Consider the following 19,594-nt stretch of genomic DNA (forward strand, 5'->3'; position numbering starts at 1 on the left):
CATTGTTTCCAGAAATTATACTTGATACAATTTCAGTCTTTTTGAATTAGATCCAAGTTGTTTTGCAGTCTTCTTAGAAAGTGTTCCTTATGTGCTTGAGAAGAACGTGTATTCTGCTGATGTTGACTAGAATGTTCTATATTTGTATGCTAGGTCCATTTGGCCTATGTGCTTAGTCTCTCAGTCATATCCGACTCTTTGTGACCCCATGGACTGTAGCCCGCCAGGCTCCTCTGTCCATGGGGATTCTCCAGGCAAGAATACTAGAATCGGTTGCCATGCCCTCCTCCAGGGATCTTCCCAACCCAGGGATCAAACCCAGGTCTCCCACCTTGCAGTCAGGTTCTTTACTGTCTGAGCCACCAGGGAAGCCCAAGAATGCTGGAGTGAGTAGGCTACCCCTTCTTCAGGGCATCTTCCCGACCCAGGAATCGAACTGGGTCTCCTGCACTGCAGAAAGATTCTTTACCAACTGAGTTACCAGGCAAGTCCCCATTTGGCCTCTAGTGTTGTTCAAATCCTCTCTTTCCATATTGATTCTCTATCTGAATGATATCTGTTTTGAGAGTGGGATAGTAAAGTCCCTGACTACCACCACATTGCAATTTATTTCTCCTTGTAGCTCTATTTACTTTTGCTTCATATAGTTAGGTGTTCCAATGTTAAGCACCCAAACATTTGTTATTGTTATATCTTCATGGTGTATTGACCCCTTTATCACTCTATAATGAGTCTCTTTGTTTCTTTTAATCATTTTTAGTTTAAAGTCTATGTTGTCTGTTTTAAGTATGGCTAACCCTGATGAAAGTGAAAGAGGAAAGTGAAAAAGTTGGCTTAAAGCTTAACATTCAGAAAACTAAGATCATGGCATCTGGTCCCATCACCTCATGGGAAATAGATGGGGAGACAGTGGAAACAGTGTCAGACTTTATTTTTCTGGGCTCCAAAATCACTGCAGATGGTGACTGCAGCCATGAAATTAAAAGACGCTTACTTCCTGGAAGGAAAGTTATGACCAGCCTAGATAGCATATTAAAAAGCAGAGACATTACTTTGCCAACAAAGGTCTATCTGGTCAAGGCTATGGGTTTTCCAGTGGTCATGTATGGATGTGAGAGTTGGACTGTGAAGAAAGCTGAGTACCGAAAAAGTGATGCTTTTGAACTGTTGTGTTGGAGAAGATTCTTGAGAGTCCCTTGGACTGCAAGGAGATCCAACCAGTCCATCCTGAAGGAGATCAGTCCTGGGTGTTCATTGGAAGGACTGATGCTGAAGCTGAAACTCCAATAATTTGGCCACTTCATGTGAAGAGTTGACTCATTGGAAAAGACCCTGATGCTGGGAGGGATTGGGGGCAGGAGGAGAAGGGGACAACGGAGGATGAGATGGCTGGATGGCATCACCGGCTCGATGGACATGAGTTTGAGTAAACTCCGGAAGTTTGGGTAAACTCCGGAAGATTGTGATGGACAGCAAAGCCTAGCGTGCTGTGATTCCTGGGGTCGCAAAGAGTCGGACACGACTGAGCGACTGAACTGAACTGAACAGAACACTGCTGTTGATTTATTTGTTAACATTTTCTTGAAATATCTTTTTCTATCCCTTTACACTCAATCTCTGTGGGTACTTACTGTTAAAGTGAATCTCTTCTGGGCAGTATATTTTTGGATGTTGTTTTTTATTCATTTAGCCATGCTATGTATTTTAATTTGATAATTCAGTCCATTTATATTTAAAGTAATTATTGATTGGTAAGAACTTACTATTGCCATTTTGTTAATTGTTTTTTTGTGTTTTTTTTTTGTAAATCCATTTTTTCTTATTTCTTGTTATGCTGTCTTTTGTGTGTGTGTGTTTTAGTAACTTTTTGTTTCAGTATGATTTAAATTCTTTATGTGTTCTTTTGTGTAATAACTACAGGGCTTTCTCTTGTGATTGTTGTTGTTCAACTGCTCAGTAGTGTCTGACTCTTTGCAACCCCCAGGCCTGCAGCCTGCCAGGTGATGGTGAAGGAGAGGGAAGCCTGGTGTGCTGAAGATTTCAATAAATGGTGAAGCACAAGCTGTCCTTCAAAACCAAAGAAGGGATAAAAACTGTTCTGAACAAGCAGAAGCTGAGAGAGTTCATTGTTTGTCTGACAGTTCATAGATCTCCATTTCTTGAGGGTCAGTTACTGGAGCTTCGTTAGTTTCCTTTGGTCATATCATAGTTCACTTATGTTGTGTAATCCTTGATTCCTTACACTGGAATCTGCACATTTGAGTAATCAGGCTCCTCTTCCAGAATTACAGGTTTGCTTTGGTAGGGACAGTTTTGCACAAGTCAGCTCAAATTCATTTTCTGGGTGTGTCTGAGGGTGATGTCCTTGGCCAGAGGGAACCTGCTATTTCGGTCTCTTTGGAGCTGAGGCAATGGTTTGAGTTCTGAGAATGAGGATAGGGGTGTGCCTCTGCCTGAAGGCATTTGGATCCAACTACTGCCTTGAATTCCTCCTTAGCTGAGGCTGTAGAATGAGCTTTGCAGTTGCCTGGATTCTCTGGCCAGACTTCCTACATGTTCAGGGATGTGATGTTATATTCAGTACAATATGCTGTAGGACCGGACCCACAGCCTCTAGAATTTATTCTTTGAAAGCTTGAGTATGCTGAAATCCATGCCATGAAGCCATCAGTTTTGCTCTGCAAATAAGCCAAGTCACTGGCTGTGCTGTCTTCAAGGGCTATGGTACTTAGGACTGTTGAATGGGCTACACAGCTTCCCACGTGCTCTGGTTAAGTGCTGTAGTTGAATAGGCTACAGGCTGCACTCAGCAATTAGCTTTCATGTCCTGGCAGGTGGGGGAAGTTGCTCTAATGCTGGTAAAGCTTTCTCTTTATTGTTTTAATTGAAACCAACTCACACCCCAAGTTTCCTGGGTCAGCATTCATTAGCTTTGCTTGTGAACTATGGGTTCTGCCTGACTTTTTCTTGTTTTGTGCTTGGTAAACACAGTTTTCAATAGTTGCCACCAGCCCTTCTGGTCAGATGGAACCACAAGACATTGTTCTTGGGGGATGGAGCTGGGACTCCCCTCCCTGACTGTTCATGGACAAACTGATCTCTAGGGCCTGTAAACTCCTTGTTTGAGGATGTGAATCAGACAGACGTGCTTCCCACCAAGTTCTCTGCTCAGACTGCACCCCCAGATCAGTTCTGCAAATAGGCAAAGGCACTGGTTGTGATTACTACTTGATCACTGCAGGTATGAACTTGGTCTGCCAAGTTTCACGTGTTGGTTGTTGCAAGCCCCTCTTTCCTTCTGTCATTGAAGTCAGTGTCCCAGGGGTAAGCCCTTGCAGGTTCCCTGGCAGTCCCTGTGAGATCATAATCGGGTCATTCCGCAAGTTGATCACAATGCCGAAGGTACTCTGATTGTCCCCCAGTGTTTACTTTTCTCCCTGGAGGCTCAGAGGAAGCCTCTCCACATGGTGCTGTGCTGGCCTAGAGGAGTACATGTGGAGCTTCTCTCTTACCCTTCTAGGGTGGTCTGTTCCGGTTCTCTGGGGTGTGGGGAATGCTTCAGTTTCACTCTTGTATTCTCGGATCCCCTCTGTGGTGTTTTGTTCTTAAATAATCATTAGTTGTTCTTCTTAGGAGGAGAGCAAAGTCAGGAAGGATCTTAGTCTCCATCTTGGTCACAGCACTCCCTTACGTTTCTTATCATCTCTGCTCCACCAGCTTGTGAGGTCCCTGAGGGCGGGCACCTCCCTCTTCTAAGAGCCCTATTACCAAACAAAGGACCAGATGCAATACAGGCACTAACTGGTGTTGAATGAGTGAATGAGTGAATGAATGAATGCACTTTTTTGATTGTACACAATGAGACAGTATTCTCAGGATAGCTGAATGGGTGGTGAACAGCAAAATGCTAGCAAAGAGATTCCTTGTACCCTGGAGGTGAAGGAAGAGGCGGGATGCCCAAGAAGGAGAGATGAGGGGAAGCTTGATTGCTTCTCTTTCTGGGATTATATGGACAAACCAGCCTGGAACTCAGATACCCACAGAGTGTACTAACGGCAATGCAAGCACCATCTGTGTGCCCTTTGTATGCAGGCCCTGCAGGCTTTGAAGAGTTAAGTCACTCAGCATTGTGCCAGGCCCAGGCCGGGTTTATCTTACCCAATGTCACAGCAGAATAGAGGAGCCAGAGACTGACGTTAATACCCAGAGTGGCTGTGTAGGGGCTGCGAGTGTGGCCTTGGCAGGCTGGGGGCGTTTCTCCTCAGCTGTGGGCCACTCTGAGCCAGTTGTTCTCTGCTCTGGATTCTAATGCCTTGCTCAGTGCATGTGGGGTGTATCAACGCCCCTGCCTGCCCGAACACTCTTCAAATGTGGCAGAGTCTGGGTTTGGGGGACATGCAAAGGGCAGGGAACTTGGTACCCTTGGACAAGGACCAGTTAGGTTTGTCAAGGTCACCCACAGAACTACAAGGAAACACGGACAAGTATAATAAAATCAGGAAAACAATACATGGATAAAATGAGAAGTTCAACCAAGAAATAGCATTCGTAAAAAATAGCAAACAAATCCTGCACTGAAACTACAGTGACTGAACTGAAGAACTCAATGGAAAGTTTCAAAAGTATTAATAGACTTGACCACACGGAAGAAAGAATTATCTACATGGGGGATAGGACATTAGAAATTACCCAGTCAGTCAAGCAAAAACAAAAAGAGTAAAGAAAGCCTATGGGAATTTTATGGGACAGGATGAAAAGAAATAATATTCATTATGGGAATTCCAGAAAGAGAAAACAACAGAAAGTATAATTAAAGCAATGATGGCTAAAATCATCCTGAACCTGGGTAGAGAAATGCACATCTAGATCCATGAGGTCCAAAAAGCCCAAAATAAATTGAATCTGAATAGGTCTGCAGCAAGACACATTATTATTACCTTCTTAAGAGTCAAAGAAAAAGAAAGAATTGTAAGAGCAGCAAAAGAAAAAAAGAAGTTGCATACAAGGGGAGATTATTGTAAGATTATTCTAAGATTATTGGTTGTAAGATTATTGTAAGATTATTGGTTGATTTCTCAACAGAAACTGTTCTGACCAGCAGAGAATGGAATGAGATTCAAAATACTGAAAGAAAATAACTATCAACCAAGAATTTTATAGCTGGTGAACCACAAGCAGTCCTTTAGAAACAAAGAAGGGATAAAGATTTTTATGAACAAGTAGAATCAGAGAGAGTTCATTACCATCAGATCTGCATTATAAATGCTAAAGGAAGTTCTTTGAGTGGAAGTAAAAGTAGGCTAATTAATAGCATAAGAACATTAAAAGTAGCATAAATTTCACTGGTAGTGGTAAGTATATAGTCATAGATTTCAATATGGCTATATTGGTGCATAACTCACACAAGTGTAATTAAAAGTTCAGAAAAGAAAGAAGAAAGATAGCCATAACTATAATAATCTGTTACTGGTTTTATGATATGAAAATATGTAAATTATAAAAATAATAACCTAAAAAGTGAGGAAAAGGTGAAGTAAAAGCAGAAAATTTATTAATTCTACTGAAGATGAATTGTGATCAGTTTAAAATAGAATGTTTCAAGCATAAAGTATTTTATGTTATCCTCATGGTAACTAGAAGAGGAAGCTCTGTAGTTATTACATAAAAGAACATGGAAAGAATTCAAAGCATACTGAAACCAAAAGACACTAAAACACATCTAGAAATGGTAGCAGGATAAGAAATAAGGAACATTGGATCTATCAGTTCAGTTCAGTTCAGTCACTCAGTCGTGTCTGATTCTTTGCGACCCCATGAATTGCAGCACGCCAGGCCTCCCTGTCCATCACCAACTCCCAGAGTCCACCCAAACCTATGTCCATTGAGTCAATGATGCCATCCAACCATCTCATCCTCTGTCGTCCCCTTCTCCTGCCCTCAATCCTTCCCAGCATCAGGGTCTTTTCCAGTGAGTCAGTTTTTTGCATCAGGTGGCCAAAGTTTTGGAGTTTCAGCTTCAATATCAGTCCTTCCAATGAACACCCAGGACTGATCTCCTTTAGGATGGGCTGGTTGGATCTCCTTGCAGTCCAAGGGACTCTCAAGAGTCTTCTCCAACACAACAGTTCAAAAGCATCAATTCTTCAGTGCTCAGATTTCTTTATAGTTCAACTCTCACATCCGTACATGGCTACTGGAAAAATCATAGCCTTGACCAGATAGACCTTTGTTGGCAAAGTAATGTCTCTGCTTTTTAATATGCTATCTAGGCTGGTCATAACTTTCCTTCCAGGAAGTAAGCGTCTTTTAATTTCATGGCTGCAATCACCATCTGCAGTGATTTTGGAGCCCCCAAAAATAAAGTCTGACACTGTTTCCACTGTTTCCCCATCTATTTGCCATGAAGTGATGGGACTGGATGCCATGATCTTAGTTTGTGGGAGTTAGGATTGTCACAAAATATAGACTGAGAGGAAAACTCTTATTGCTTTGCTATGGCCAGCAGGGGGAAAACCAGCTCTGGAGAAGGCTGACTTCAAAGAGAATCCAGCTTTGCCTCTGACCAGCTTGTGTGGCCCTGGAGAAGTCACTTCAACTCTCTGAGACTCGGTAGCCTACCAGGCTCCTCTATCCATGGGATTTTCCAGGCAAGAGTACTGGAATGTGTTGCCATTTCCTTCTCCAGAGGATCTTCCTGACTCAGGGATCAAACCCAGGTCTCCAGCACTGCAGGCAGATGCTTTATTTTCTGAGCCACCACTCCAGGGCAAAGGGGAAACTGAGGGGATGCATGTTGGGGAGGAAGAAGGGCCACAAAAGGACCTCAGCAGTCCTGGGTGGAAGAGACCAAGGCCAGGACAGCGGGGCCTGCAGGGGCTGGGGAGAGGTAGCTGAGTACTGGGAGATGGGACATCACCTCTCTAAGCAAGTGACCCCATAGCCATGGCTTTAAATACCAGTCCTGCCACTTGCTATCCTGTAACCTCGATGTGTCTCTTGTCCTCTATGAGCCTCAGTTTCCTCATCTGTACAATGGGGACAAGAGCAGAAGGGTGCTGGGAGGAGGTCATGTGGTCAGGTGTGCTGGGGAAGGCAGCCCCCCATCATGGTGGTGCTGTAGCAGAAGCAGGGTGAGGCTGTCTCTGTGACATCTCAGGTCACTTTCTTGCCCATCCTGGGCCTCAGTCTTCCTGTTTGTAAGACAAGGAGGTGAGGCTGGATAATCCCCAAACTCCCTTCCAGCTTCAGATCCAGGTCTCTGCTTACCTGGTTGCACATATCCCACATCCCCCAAAATCCCAATGGAAGGAATACAACGGACCATACAGGAGGTGCTGAAAAGGCTTTTTATTGCTGGGGGTGAAGGGTGATGAGCATAGGATGTCCTAACTGTGAGTACATGTATCTGAGAGGTGTCCTTTGACTGGGCTCAGTTGTCACTCCTGAGGGACGGCCCGTCCCAGCAGCACCAACCATCCCAGAGGAAAATGGAACAGAGATTCAGTCAAGTCCCGGGAACCAATCTGGAAGGAGAACCTGGTGTGAGGCATGGACACCCTGGGACCCTTACCTGCTCCTGCGTTCACCAGACATGGCTGCAGGAGTACTTTCCTCGAACCCTGCGAGGTCGGAGGCTTGGGGAGGGACCGGCACCTGTGGTTTGGGCTCTTTCTCTGACACCTGGCACTGACCCGCGCCTCATCCCCTCACCCTCCCACCACCCTCACCTTAGCAACAATGGCCAATGTGAAGACTGATCAGGGCCCAGAGGAGCCAGGGTTCAGGGCTCAGTGTATGATCAGGATCAGGGATCAGACTAAGATGCGATCTGGTCTCTATCTGTGACCAGTGTCAGGGCTCAGTCAACTACTGGAGGCAAAGCTCAGTCTGACTGTTCCAGCCTCAGTCAGAGAGCAGAATCAAGCACAATATGTGCATGTGTGTCTGATTAAGAGTCAGGAGTTGGTCTGTGACCGAGACCAGGGCTCAGTCTGCCACCAGAGAAAGAACAAAAGCCAAGTTTGTTTCTGCTTCTCCACGGGCTCCTCTGGGGGGTCTTATCCTCCCTCAGCCCAGGGCCCTGGACCCAGACCTCACCAGCAGGCGGGCATCCCAGCAGTTTTCTTCATCTGCGCTCTTCAGTCTCCCTGTTGGGAGTCCTGAGGCTCACCTGAAAGAACACAATTAGTAGCAGTTCTCAAGCTCCAGCACAGGAAAGCTGAATACAAATCAGACACCAGTGACTGCCACCCTCCAGCAGGTCAGACTTGACAGCCATGAGACCTCTTGTGTATCACTCCATCTCTCTGAGCCTCAGTTAGTTCATCTGTGAAATGGGTATGATAATACTACCCATCCCCACAGGGTCATTGCAAGGATCCAGTGAGATAGCATATAAGAAGCACAGAGCGATGGCCCAATGAACTGTGTCTGTGGCTTTTTTCTAGAAGAACTGCCTCCAGGACCCTTATGTTTCACTCATCCCATGTCTGTTGCCCACAGCCCCAGCAACTCCAGCCATGCTAGACACCCAGGTCAAGGAAAGTTCCCACGGGCTGAGGGTGAAACCACACCTTCTTATAAGAAGGGAAAGGGAAGGGACGGTATTTATCACCAGTGCCTACTGGATATTAGGCTCTTGATGCTTTTTCTTTAAACCCATTCATCAGCTGAGCATGTTGACAATCTCCTTTCACCTGGGAGGAACCTGAGGCTCAGAGAGGCGGAGCTAGTTGACCAGGATTGCACAGTTGCTAAGTAGCAGATCCAGGGTTTGAACCCAGATCTGGCCCATCCTCTTTCTCACATCATTCTGGGCAGCAGTTTCTGCCAGTGGGACAAAGGAGGGCAGTAGAAGCTCTCAAAGGCTCACAGAGACCCTCAGTCTGCAGGGACCCCCTCCAACCACACTCTCCTGACTTGCTCAGGATGAAGGGTCCTCAGCTTCTCCAGGATCCCCTGACCAGAAGTGATGGTGCTGTAGGCATAGAGCGACATACCATCCCCAGTGAGGCTGCAGAGGGAGCCCCCTCCCCGCTTACCCAGGCTGTGACTTACCGATGAGTTTCTTAACACACTCTGCATCCAGGCTTTCAAGGAGTTCACGGATTCGTGGGCACAGCTGAGAGTCACACAGAGCCAGGGAAAGAGAGAGACACACACAGAATTGGAAAGAAGGAAGGAAAGAAAGAGGTCAGGAGGTGAGGAGGGAGAGGAGAGACGCAGAAGGAAGAGGACTGGTTATTACCTGCTGTGAGCACCCTCCTACCCACCCACAGAGATGCTCACTACTTGGGGCCTCAGAACTTCCGACCCTTAGGAGTCTAGAACAGAGGAAACCTAGAAGGCCCATATCTGAGATCCAGAGGACACTAGAACCCTAAAAACCTCAGAACATTAGAATCCCAGTACCTTAAGTATCTAGACTATAAGCATCCCTGATCCCTGTGCTCTTAGAAACCTTGTCCTTTGGACTCTGAAACCTCAAGGGTCAAATGGGGCCCTGGGAACCATAGAGAAGTGTTTCTCACAATTTTGTGTGCATACAATTCCCCGAGGATCTCGTGAAAAGTCAAATTAACGAGCAGCAGGTCTGGAGTGGGACCTAAGGGTCTGTATTCTAAAAAATGCCCAGGGAAGGTCAGTGTTGCTGGTCTGACAACCATAGTTTTAGCCGTGACCTCCAGTTCAGTAAACATCATGGTCTCCTGGAGGATTCTTTAAAAAAATAAACCCAGATTGCAAGCCCCCTTCTACAGTGACTAATTTAGAATCTTTGACATTTAGGGCACATGGTACATATGGTTTTGTACATGATACATAGGAATCTGACCTATGGTGTGTACAGATTTTGTATTTAAATAAATTAAATAAAGTTGTATTGAAATAAGAAAAATACTAGCTAAAAGGCCTATTGGCAGTCCGTGGGTATGGCAAATGGTTCAGGTGTGGGACCCAGTGATTTCAGCTCATGTTGGGCCCCCTTCTCCTCGCCAGGCCAGGCTGAGTGAAGCAGGGTGGGGCGGGGGGAATAGCGACTGACACCTCATGGAGAAGCCGGCCCCTCAGAAAGGAAGGCGCCCAGAGAGTGCAGCCCGCCCATGGACGGTCACACCTGCCCCACCATCCTGGCTCTGCAGCCCCAGGAGCGGGGGCCTTACCTCGTCCTGCACCACCGAGGACACCACTCTTCTCGCAAGGTTGATGCCAACGTCCACAACGTCGTTGAGCAGTCCAAAGCTCCTGGAGAAGAGAGGAAATTGATAAAGGCTGGTGAAGTTGGCAGAGCGGCCAAGAAGGAGCAGTGGGAAAGAGGGTGGAATATGCTGGGGCACTTCGAGGTCAGGTGACTTGAGCCTCTACCCAAGGGGATCATCGCTTAGAACCCCATGGTTGACCAGCAGCCCACCCCAGTAGCTCATGAGAGTCTTATCACCATCCTGAGACCTCATTCACCCATCCATCCATTCTTTTATCCATCCCTCCATCTAGCCATCCATTCATTTATTTGTCAGCACATATTTACAGAACACCAACTATATGCTGGGAACCAAGCCTGACTTAGGACACAGTGATGAACAAAGCAGAAGCAGCTCCTAACATGGTACCTAAGTATTAGAGGCCAAAATGATCGTTCAGAGCTTTCTGTAACATCTTATGGAAAAACCCAAATAAATTTTTTGGCCAACCCCGCATTAAACAAGTTTTCCTAAGACTTGCTCCTTCCCACTATCAGCTCTCAGCATAACTTTCACCACCTCAGGGCAGCCCTCCCTGACTGTTTGCCTAAGGTAGGACTTTGTATCAGTTTGTATCATAGCACTCTGTTAAGTGTGCTGCACTGCTCAGGGATCTTGGCGTGTGAGCTCTTTATTACTGGACTGAATGCTCGCCTGTCTGCCCTCCGCTCATGAGTGTAAGCTCCACAAGAGCAAGGTCCTTGCCTGCAGTCACCATAAATTCTCCAGAGCTCAGAAAGGCAGCTGCTTGGCATAGAACAGATGTTCAACATGTTTTTGGCTGAAGGAGGAAATGAAGTAAACATACAACTAAATACATAATGACAACTTATGATAGGTATTGAGAAGGGTGAGAGTAGATCTTCCAAGAGAGAAGAGGAGGAATTTTGTTTTAGACTCTGAAGGATGAGATGTACAATAAGAAGGAATGTGGGAAAGGTGTTTGAGACTAGGTTCCAGAGCAGCCTATGCACAGGTCTTGAGTGGAAGTTTTTCTGAGACTCAGAGCAAAAGCTAGTGTGTCTAGAGCAGAGAGGGCAAGGGGGAGAGCACAGTGATATGAGGGCGGATCCGATCAGGCAGAGCCTCAGTGGCACTGGGGAGAGCTTGAGATTCCACCCATGGCGAAGAGAAAAGCCCCAAAAGGATTTGGAGCAGCAGAGTGGAATGCCATTTCATAGATATGGACACTGAGACCCAGAAGGTTGGGTGATTTCCCTGGGGCTATAGGCTAGGCAGTGTCCAGCAGGGCTCAGGCATTTGGACTTACATTAGTCTTTCCAAGTGAGGATAGGCTGCAGAGCCTATCTGTGGGTTTTGGGGGGTCCCTAGGCAACCTGTGATCAGATCCCTTGTTGGAGCAAGATGGACTGACCTGTATTCATGGCTCAGCCTTGATGCCTGCCAAGGTCAACCTGCCCCAGTCTCAGCTTCCAGACCACTCCTCCTCTCCGAGCCAGGACCAGAGTCAGCCTTTTTCTCTCTACCATCGTGCCTGGGCAAAACCTGCTTTTTTCAACCACACAGTTTAAGATCTAGATTTCGTGGGTTACTGGAGATCAGTGACTTAAATGGAGAGAATTAATTTTTCAAGGCCTCATTTTGGGAATCTTCCATTGAGTGGAAGATGATTAGGGCACAATCTGAAATTAGAGCCAGTAGCAGGGTTTACTCTTCTTGCCTGCCCCTAACTAGAGGCAAGAAGGTAAACACAATATATTATTATTGTTATTATCATTATTATTATTTGAGGGACATTCGACCCTGTGAACTGTAGCCCACCAGGCTCCTCAGTCCGTGGGATTCTCCAGGGAAGAATACTGGAGTGAGTTGCCAGTTCTTTCTCCAGGGGATCTTCCCGACCCAGGGATTGAACCCAGGTGTCCTGCATTGCGGGCAGACGCTTTAACCTCTGAGCCACCAGGGAAGCCCATATAATAAAAGAAGGGTCAGTTCTTCAAGTAGATGTAACAATGCTAAATGTGCATGCAATAGAGCTTCAAAAACCATGAAGCAAAAACAAATAAAGCTGAAAGGTGAAATACACAAACTCACAGTTATGGTTTGAGAGGTCAACACTCCTGTCTTAGTAATGGGAAGACCCAAGAGACAGAAAATAAGGATAGATATTACTATTACTGAAAGCTTCGTATGTGCTTGGCCAAATATTCTCTGAGTATGCTATATATTTTCTCATTTGGTCAACATAGTAGCGTATGAGTTAGGTAATGTTACCAGCCTTAGTTTAAAGATGTGATAGCTAAAGCTTCTATAGGCTAAATTGATTACAAAGACACAAGTGAGTGCAAAGCTAGCTTGACTCCAGAGTCTGAACTCTCTCTCTCTCTTTTTTTTTTTTTTTTTGCCATACTCTGCTCCCTCCCAGGTAAGGAATAGGGCTGAAATTTTGGGTCCCAGCTCCTCTGGAATTCCTTGCTGTGCAGAGATGTGTGGGCCTGACCTGTGCAACACCGTGAGTGAGATGCTTTCTGGGTTGTTGGCGCATTCTCCCACGACCACCTTGGAGTCATCAGCCTCGGCATCAGTTTCAATGCTGACACTAGTTTGGATTTCCACAGTGAGGTTCAGGCTGACAATCTCACCCAACAGAGGCCTACAGGGAATAAGATTCACAGTGAACAGAGGTGAAGAAGTCGCTTCACATTGCCCACGAGTCTCTCTCTCTAGATGGCCATTGCATGGGATACCTATGGACAAAGTCAATGGTGTGTAAATTTTTTATGAAATCTACATTCTTTCATTAGGTATTACTTTTCCTGGCCCCATGGGTTTGGCGCATATGAAATTTTTATACAGTATCACACTGATAAACAAAATAAAAATAATAGTTAACATTTCTTGAGCACAAACTCTGTGTTAAGTATTTCACAAAAGTCTTTTACTTGAATTAAGCAATTTAATCTTGACAGCAGTACCATGAGGGAAAAATACTATCATTATCTCTATTTTCAGAGTGAGGAAATGTCTGGTATAGAGAGGTTAAGTAACTATCCCAAGATCTCATATCCAGTGAATGATGAAATAGCAGTACACTTAATTTATAAAGACTCGTCTAAAAAAAAAAGAAGACTCGTTTACACATCTGCATTTTCCTTTCTCTTAGTATTTAAAAAGTAATTAAAATACTTAGAAATTACTGTTTCTAATATAATTTATATAATTAATGAAGTAATAAAATTTCTAATATAATTATAGCTTCTATATAATTTTCACATGCCTTTCATTACATACTGTACACTACTGTATGGCCATACTGGTGACTGCTATTTAAAGAGAATCTTGAGAGACAAAATGATGCTGGAGGAAACTTTGCCTAAGAATTATGAATGTCCATGTCTTCTCAGTTTTCAACTATTATGATTAGATAAGTTTTACGATTTTGGAAATATATTTCATGGAGGACTTTTTAAAAAAGAGATTTGGTTCTGGGCAATGTTTCTTAGACATTTTAAAGGTTAGGATTTAGGAGTTGCCAAGGCCTCTTTATTTTACAGATTGGGAGAGCAAGGCAGCAGGGTGGAAAAGTGCCCGATGCCAGATTGGAGACCTATTGGCCATACCTCACTGCCTCTCCCAACCCTCAGATTCTAAGGCTACTCACAGGTTCACGGTGACATCAGCAGTGATGGGGATCTTCACGTCAGCACTGTTGTTAGAAGTTGCCTCGAATGTGATATCCGGGACTTGGACATTCCTGATTCTCACCCTGTGTAAAAACCACAGTTCACCCTTGTCACTCCTGACAGCCATTGCTTGGCTCTTCTCTGCCAGCGTTGTGCTGAGCATTGAGCCTCATGGACTTCACCTGCTTTGGTCTCATGAGAGCCCTGCTCAGGGGTTGGATTCTTTCCGTTGGAGGCATGGCAGACTGAGGTTCAGACAGCTGTGATTTTCTCAAGATGCCAAGGGTGAACATGTGCCAGAGCCAGTATTTGTTTTTTTTGTTTTTGTTTTCAGTTGAGGTATAGCTGCTTTATGATGTTGTGTTAGTTTCAGGTGGGCAGCAGAGTGATTCAGGTAGAGATATGTATATTTATAGAGGTATCTTTATTTCAGATTCTTCTACCTTATAGGTTATTAGAGAATATTGAGTATAGTTCCCTGTGCTATATAGTAGGTCCTTGTTGGCTATTTATTGTATATATAGTAGTGTGTATATGTTAATGCCTGGAGTAGGAAATGGCAGCCCATTCCAGCATCCTTGCCTGCACAATCCCATGGACAGAGGGGCCTGGTGGGCTACGGTCCATAGGGTTGTAAGGAGTTGGACATGACTGAAGCAACTTAGCATACGTTAATGCGAAACCACTCATTTCTCTCCCACAGTTTTCCCTTCTGGTAACCATGAGTTTGCTTTTTATGTCCACAAGTCTGTTTAGTATAAGATCTTTTGTATCATATTTTAGATTCCATACATAAGTGGCATCACATGGTATTTGTTTTTCCTCAGTCTTACTTACTTCATTTAGTATGGTAACCTCTATGCCCACCCTTTGGTTGCTGCAGACAGGATTAATTAATTCTTTTTATGCAGAGACAGAATTTGAACCCAGAACTGCCTGGCTCCCAGACGTTATGTGTGGAGCCACCTACGTGGTGTGAATTCTAGTTTTCTCTCTCCTGAGGCCATTTAGGCTTTTATACTCAAGTATATTCAGAGAAGAAAAGTCATTCCTTAGAAAAGGGACTTTAGGCATCAGCAAACAGATAGAGGTGAGGGAGAAGAGAACCTTCATCCTGACCCTGAAATCACAGAATGAGAAGGTCCAGACCCATGAGATGCTGGACAGGCCCTGCAGCGCTGACTCTAATTTTCCCAGGCTCTGGTAGAGCTGGCCTCAGACCGCTTCTGCTCTGCAAGAACACACAAGGTTTGTTCATCTTCCTTTCTTTTATACTAAACTTACCTACCCAAAGATACATATTCTCTTTTCTGGGAGCAAAGATTTCCAACATGAAGCATCAACTCACCCTGTAAGCCTGTTTACTACTTGAAAAATTCTAGAAATGAGTTGTTCCAACAAATTCTCAGGTTCCCGGTTCTCCACAACCTCTTCTGAACACCTGGATTCCAATTCAGCCTTCAAATTCTGAAAGATAACTGCAAAAACAATCTCCGTTTGGTGTAGTACACAACTTAAGAAGCAGTTCCTAGGCACCAGGTACTAATGAGACTACTTTCCTAGGTTATTTTATTTCATCTTGTCACACCTCCATAAAGTAGATGGTGCTATTATCTGCACTTTCAGATGAGGAAATAAAGGATCAAAAGATTGAGAAACGGGCCAAAGTCACACAGCTGGGAGACCTTGTGCCTAGTATGCTGTCTTCATGCTAATATATGCTCGTCATTTCAACAAAGCAATCAGTCCACTGAGCATCAGTAGATACTGATTGCACATCAGCTCCTAGTAGTGAAGCTTAAGGAGATGCTCAAACAGAATAAACTGAGAACAAAATAAGAAATGGAAAATGTAGAATCAAAGAAAAACATGGCTCCAAATCATTAAAGTGGCAAGTAGGAGCCCTGGATAACAGGCCTAGAAAGCAGTGATTCATTCAGGAGCAGGAGGACAGAGAGTCCTAACAGAGGGTCTTTCAGAGAAAAGAGGGCTTTGATAGAGGAAGTGGCATGGCAGATGCAGAATGGCACAGTTGAAAAGAGTTCAGAATATACCTGTAGGAAAGAATTCAAATGAGAAACAGGAAGGCAACAACTAGCTCAAAAAACACACACAAAAGGCTACAGGAAAAGATATGTATTCAGAGTACTCCAACTTGCAATGGACAATATGTACCTAATTATAATGATGCAAACAGAGACGGAAACTCCGTCTGGTCCTATAGATAATCCAGACACTTCTGCTTCTGAGCCCAGTTTTGTCAGCACTGAAACTGGAAAGTGGGTCCCTTTGAAGTTTTCCCAAGCCCTGGCAAGGTTTGAAAGGCAGTCATATACAGAAATTAGTTTCTCCTATAAAGCATGTTTGTCATGGTGCTGGTAATGTTTCCAGAAATTGAAAAGAAGGCCAAGTTCTTCCAAGAAATCAGAATTACAAGGACATGTGATTAACGAGAAAGATAGGTAATTTTAAAGCTATCTAGGCTAGGTAGGAATCCTTTTCTAATAGTTAATACAGAGTACTAAGTTAATTAAATGGCCCAGCAAAAGAATATGCCACAAATATAAATAAAATATTTAAATTAAATATGTAAATGACTAACAAAATATGAAAAATATGAGTGAATTCTTTCAAAATTAGAGAAAAGCTAAGTGACATGAATTATAACCTTTCATCTGTGAGACTGGCAAAAAATTCAGTTGTCCAAAACAGTGCTGTCAGGGAAGTGGAAAAAAAGGTAATCTCATAGACTATTGGAGAAAATGTTAGCATAGGGTATTATTTGACAATATCTACTGTAATTTAAAATATGCACACTTTTGAACTTTTGAAATGTCACTTTGAGGAATTTATCCTAAGACTATATTAGCAAAGTTTACCATGATATAAGATGTAAAGTGATGTTCAGTTAAGTGTTGCTTGTGTCTAGAAAAATAATAAGCAATGACCAATTAGTCATTATTTCCAAATAAACAGGAACCAGTTAGCAACCTACCTTAGTAAACAACCCATAAAGAGAGCCCCTGCTACAGTCCTTGGTAATACAGGCATAGTATTTAGCAGGCAAGCTCCCAGGTGCCACTGACCATCACTATTGTTGACTCACTTTCAATTGCACTGTCAAAGCTGGCAAGTCCACTCTCAAGAGCAGATCTCAGCTTCCTCAGAACATCGTTGCCACGATTGTCAAGAAGAGATGCTGAGGTCCCAGCGAGCAGGCCGCACAAGAGAACAAGTTTCCAAAGCTGAAACATCTTGTCCTGACACCTGGACAATCATGGGAGGATCAGGAATGAGAATTACCCATAGGGAAACGGGATCTTGGATGAGCACCTATCACTCTTACACTCAACAGACCTTGAAGATAGATGTGGTTATCTCCTCTCTCACTGCCCAGGTCAGAAAGCTAGAGCAACTTGCCCAGAGATAAACAACCAGTGAAAGAAGGAGATACTATTTGAAAAGTCATACTTGACTCCAGGTCAGTGCTCTTTGCTAGGGGTCTTTTGCACTTGCTGGCTTCTCTGCCTGGAACATTTCCCTCTTCTTTTCATTTTTACCTGAGTCACTTCCTACTGACTCCAAATTCAGTAAGATAGCATGTCCTCTCACTCTAGACCTCTCCCCAGGGTCTAGGATAGGGGGCCCCACTCCACCACCTTGCTGCCTTCATTGTATGGCCAGAGTCCTGGGGACCAGTTAGAGAAGACTGACTGCCTTTCCCATCAAGCTGGGCACCCCTTAGAGGAGGGATTGTGATGTATCTCACTATCAAATTTATAACACATAGTAAAAAACCTGCTCTTCGCTCACTACAACAAAATAAAGCTTGCTGAATAAAAGTATGAACAAATAAATGGGCACTACATCATGACTCTGCTTTGCTTGTCAGTTTGGCACCTCTCCTAATTGCATCTATTTCTTAATTTGCTCTGATCAAGATAGAAGCTAACTGAATTAGACCGATCCCTCTGCCTCTGGCCCCCAAAGCCGTCTGAAAGCCTTAGGTGGGGTGACATTAGGTAGAAAGCCCATCGTTCACAGGTTTGGAGAAAAATACTTACAAAATCCTTGCTCCCCTGCACAGTCTCCTGAATTCTGCTGGGTGGTGATGGCCCTTATATCTCCAGGATGGTGATGTGGTGGGAGGCTGCCCCCGGAAACAAGCCCTGTGTCCAGAGCCATCCAAGGAGACTCCAATGAAAATAAGCCCTGTCCAGAGTGAATACAGAGATTTCCGAAGCAAAGGTCACCCAGGATGCTTGAATTGGAATGGGTGGATGTGGAGAGGACTTCGTGCCAAGACTAAGAGCAGGTTCTTGTGCTGCCAAGACAGTGGCCATTGCAAATGGCGGCTGGGATAAAGACCGAGAATGGATGAAGTGGAGAATGTTCTGGTAGAAGGACCCATGGTGATCATCCAGCTTAATTCTATCAGGATTTGGAAACACAGGCTGAGAGGGAAATTATGATACTATTCTATCAGTATTTGGGAATCAGCTTGAGGTCCCCCAGAAAGACAGGGACAGATATGGGGCTAGAATTGTGGCCCACAGAGTCAGGGTCAGTGACCAGTGAGGTCATTCTTCCCAAACCTTCTGTCTGAGTGCTCTCCATAAAATCCCTCACAGTGGAGCCAGCCTTAGGGCAGATGTTTTCAGTTCAGGACCACCCTCCCCTGTCTGCCTACTCCATTTAGTCAGTTGAGTTCCTCCTGTGAGTGAACAAACCCTGCCTCCTTTGTGCCCTCACGTATGCAGGATTCCTATGCACACTTGCCCCCAACCCCTCTACTCTCAATGCAGTGGCCAGAGGTTGAAGCACTCAGCTTCAAAACAGCAACCCCATCAAGGCCTTGTGATACTGTTCACTGCCACCCCAAACTCATCTACCTCTCCTTCCATGGCCCTACTGACTTCCTTCTGTTCCAGAAGGATACCACCCTTTTGCTGCCTTTGACCTCCACACAGACCATTCCCTTTTTGCAGAACTCGCCTGCCTAGCTGACCCTGGGTCTCGACATCACCTCGCAACCTCTGTGATGGCTCACCTGAGGTGGTCCCTCCCCATCTTCCCCAAGTGCAGCTTCTTGCTGGCTTCTGTCACAGCAGATCATTATCATTGGCTTTTCCCCTTGTTCTCTGCCCTCAGCAAGTTGTTACCACCCTTTCCTCTAGGGCTTTCCTCCCACATGGGTCCCAAGACACTGACCTTGCTCTAGAATGCTCCAAGCATCTCTGTGGCATCTGATAAGGCCGTCCAGTCCCTGATAAGGTGGTGAGGGTCCCATCCTTAGAGATGCTTGGTAATTTGACCAGATGACTGCTAATGTCCCGTGTGACTTGATGTGACTGTGAGCTGTGATTAAAAATTTCCATAGTCTCTTGTTAGAAGATCAATGTGGTACATTTGTATGACTCTGGCTCCCAGGTTTTTTTTTCACCCTGAGTCTCGCTGCCCCCTGGGGATGTGATTCCCTCAGGCTTCCTGCCTCTTTCCTTTTCTCACCGGCCTGTCCTCCCAAGACCCACATCCACCTGGGCATGGCCTCCTGGAGTCACACTGGCTGGTGCGGGGTAGTTTGTCATCACGGATCACACCCAGGACAAAGCCAGCTTCTTTTTTGTCTTCTGGGGGATGCAATGAGTGGCATTCATTAGCCAAAATGCCCAGCTCCCAGTAGGGGCAGGTGAGTGCCAGGGCCTGGGCTTG

General features: G+C 44.9%; 1 protein-coding gene and 1 pseudogene across 1 annotated transcript; both read right to left on the reverse strand.

The window, feature by feature from the left end:
* The window catches only part of LOC133044287 (short palate, lung and nasal epithelium carcinoma-associated protein 2A-like), a 52,052-nt pseudogene extending 44,459 nt beyond the window's left edge, over positions 1 to 7,593 (reverse strand).
* A 1,135-nt stretch (positions 7,594 to 8,728) lies between these two features.
* Positions 8,729 to 19,147, reverse strand: LOC133044288 (short palate, lung and nasal epithelium carcinoma-associated protein 2B-like). Its single transcript, XM_061125686.1, has 9 exons — positions 19,094 to 19,147; positions 17,947 to 18,094; positions 16,989 to 17,149; positions 15,231 to 15,360; positions 13,861 to 13,965; positions 12,700 to 12,852; positions 10,161 to 10,242; positions 9,058 to 9,121; positions 8,729 to 8,826 (listed from the first exon to the last, which is right to left on the reverse strand). The coding sequence occupies exons 3-9, from the start codon at positions 17,134 to 17,136 to the stop codon at positions 8,729 to 8,731; spliced, it is 780 nt and encodes a 259-aa protein (XP_060981669.1). The 5' UTR covers positions 17,137 to 17,149; positions 17,947 to 18,094; positions 19,094 to 19,147.
* Positions 19,148 to 19,594: the final 447 nt, after the last annotated feature.

This window comes from Dama dama, chromosome 23 (assembly GCF_033118175.1).
Source record: "Dama dama isolate Ldn47 chromosome 23, ASM3311817v1, whole genome shotgun sequence".
Taxonomy (NCBI): domain Eukaryota; kingdom Metazoa; phylum Chordata; class Mammalia; order Artiodactyla; family Cervidae; genus Dama; species Dama dama.

Excerpts from the sequence above, each read along its gene's own strand:
- LOC133044288 (XM_061125686.1), bottom strand. The coding sequence starts at position 17,136 with ATGTTTCAGCTTTGGAAACTTGTTCTCTTGTGCGGCCTGCTCGCTGGG. Across the intron at positions 12,853-13,860 it reads GCTGATGTCACCGTGAACCT|GCCTCTGTTGGGTGAGATTG; the intron begins GTGAGTAGCCTT and ends TATTCCCTGTAG. Across the intron at positions 9,122-10,160 it reads CCTCGGTGGTGCAGGACGAG|CTGTGCCCACGAATCCGTGA; the intron begins GTAAGGCCCCCG and ends TGTGACTCTCAG.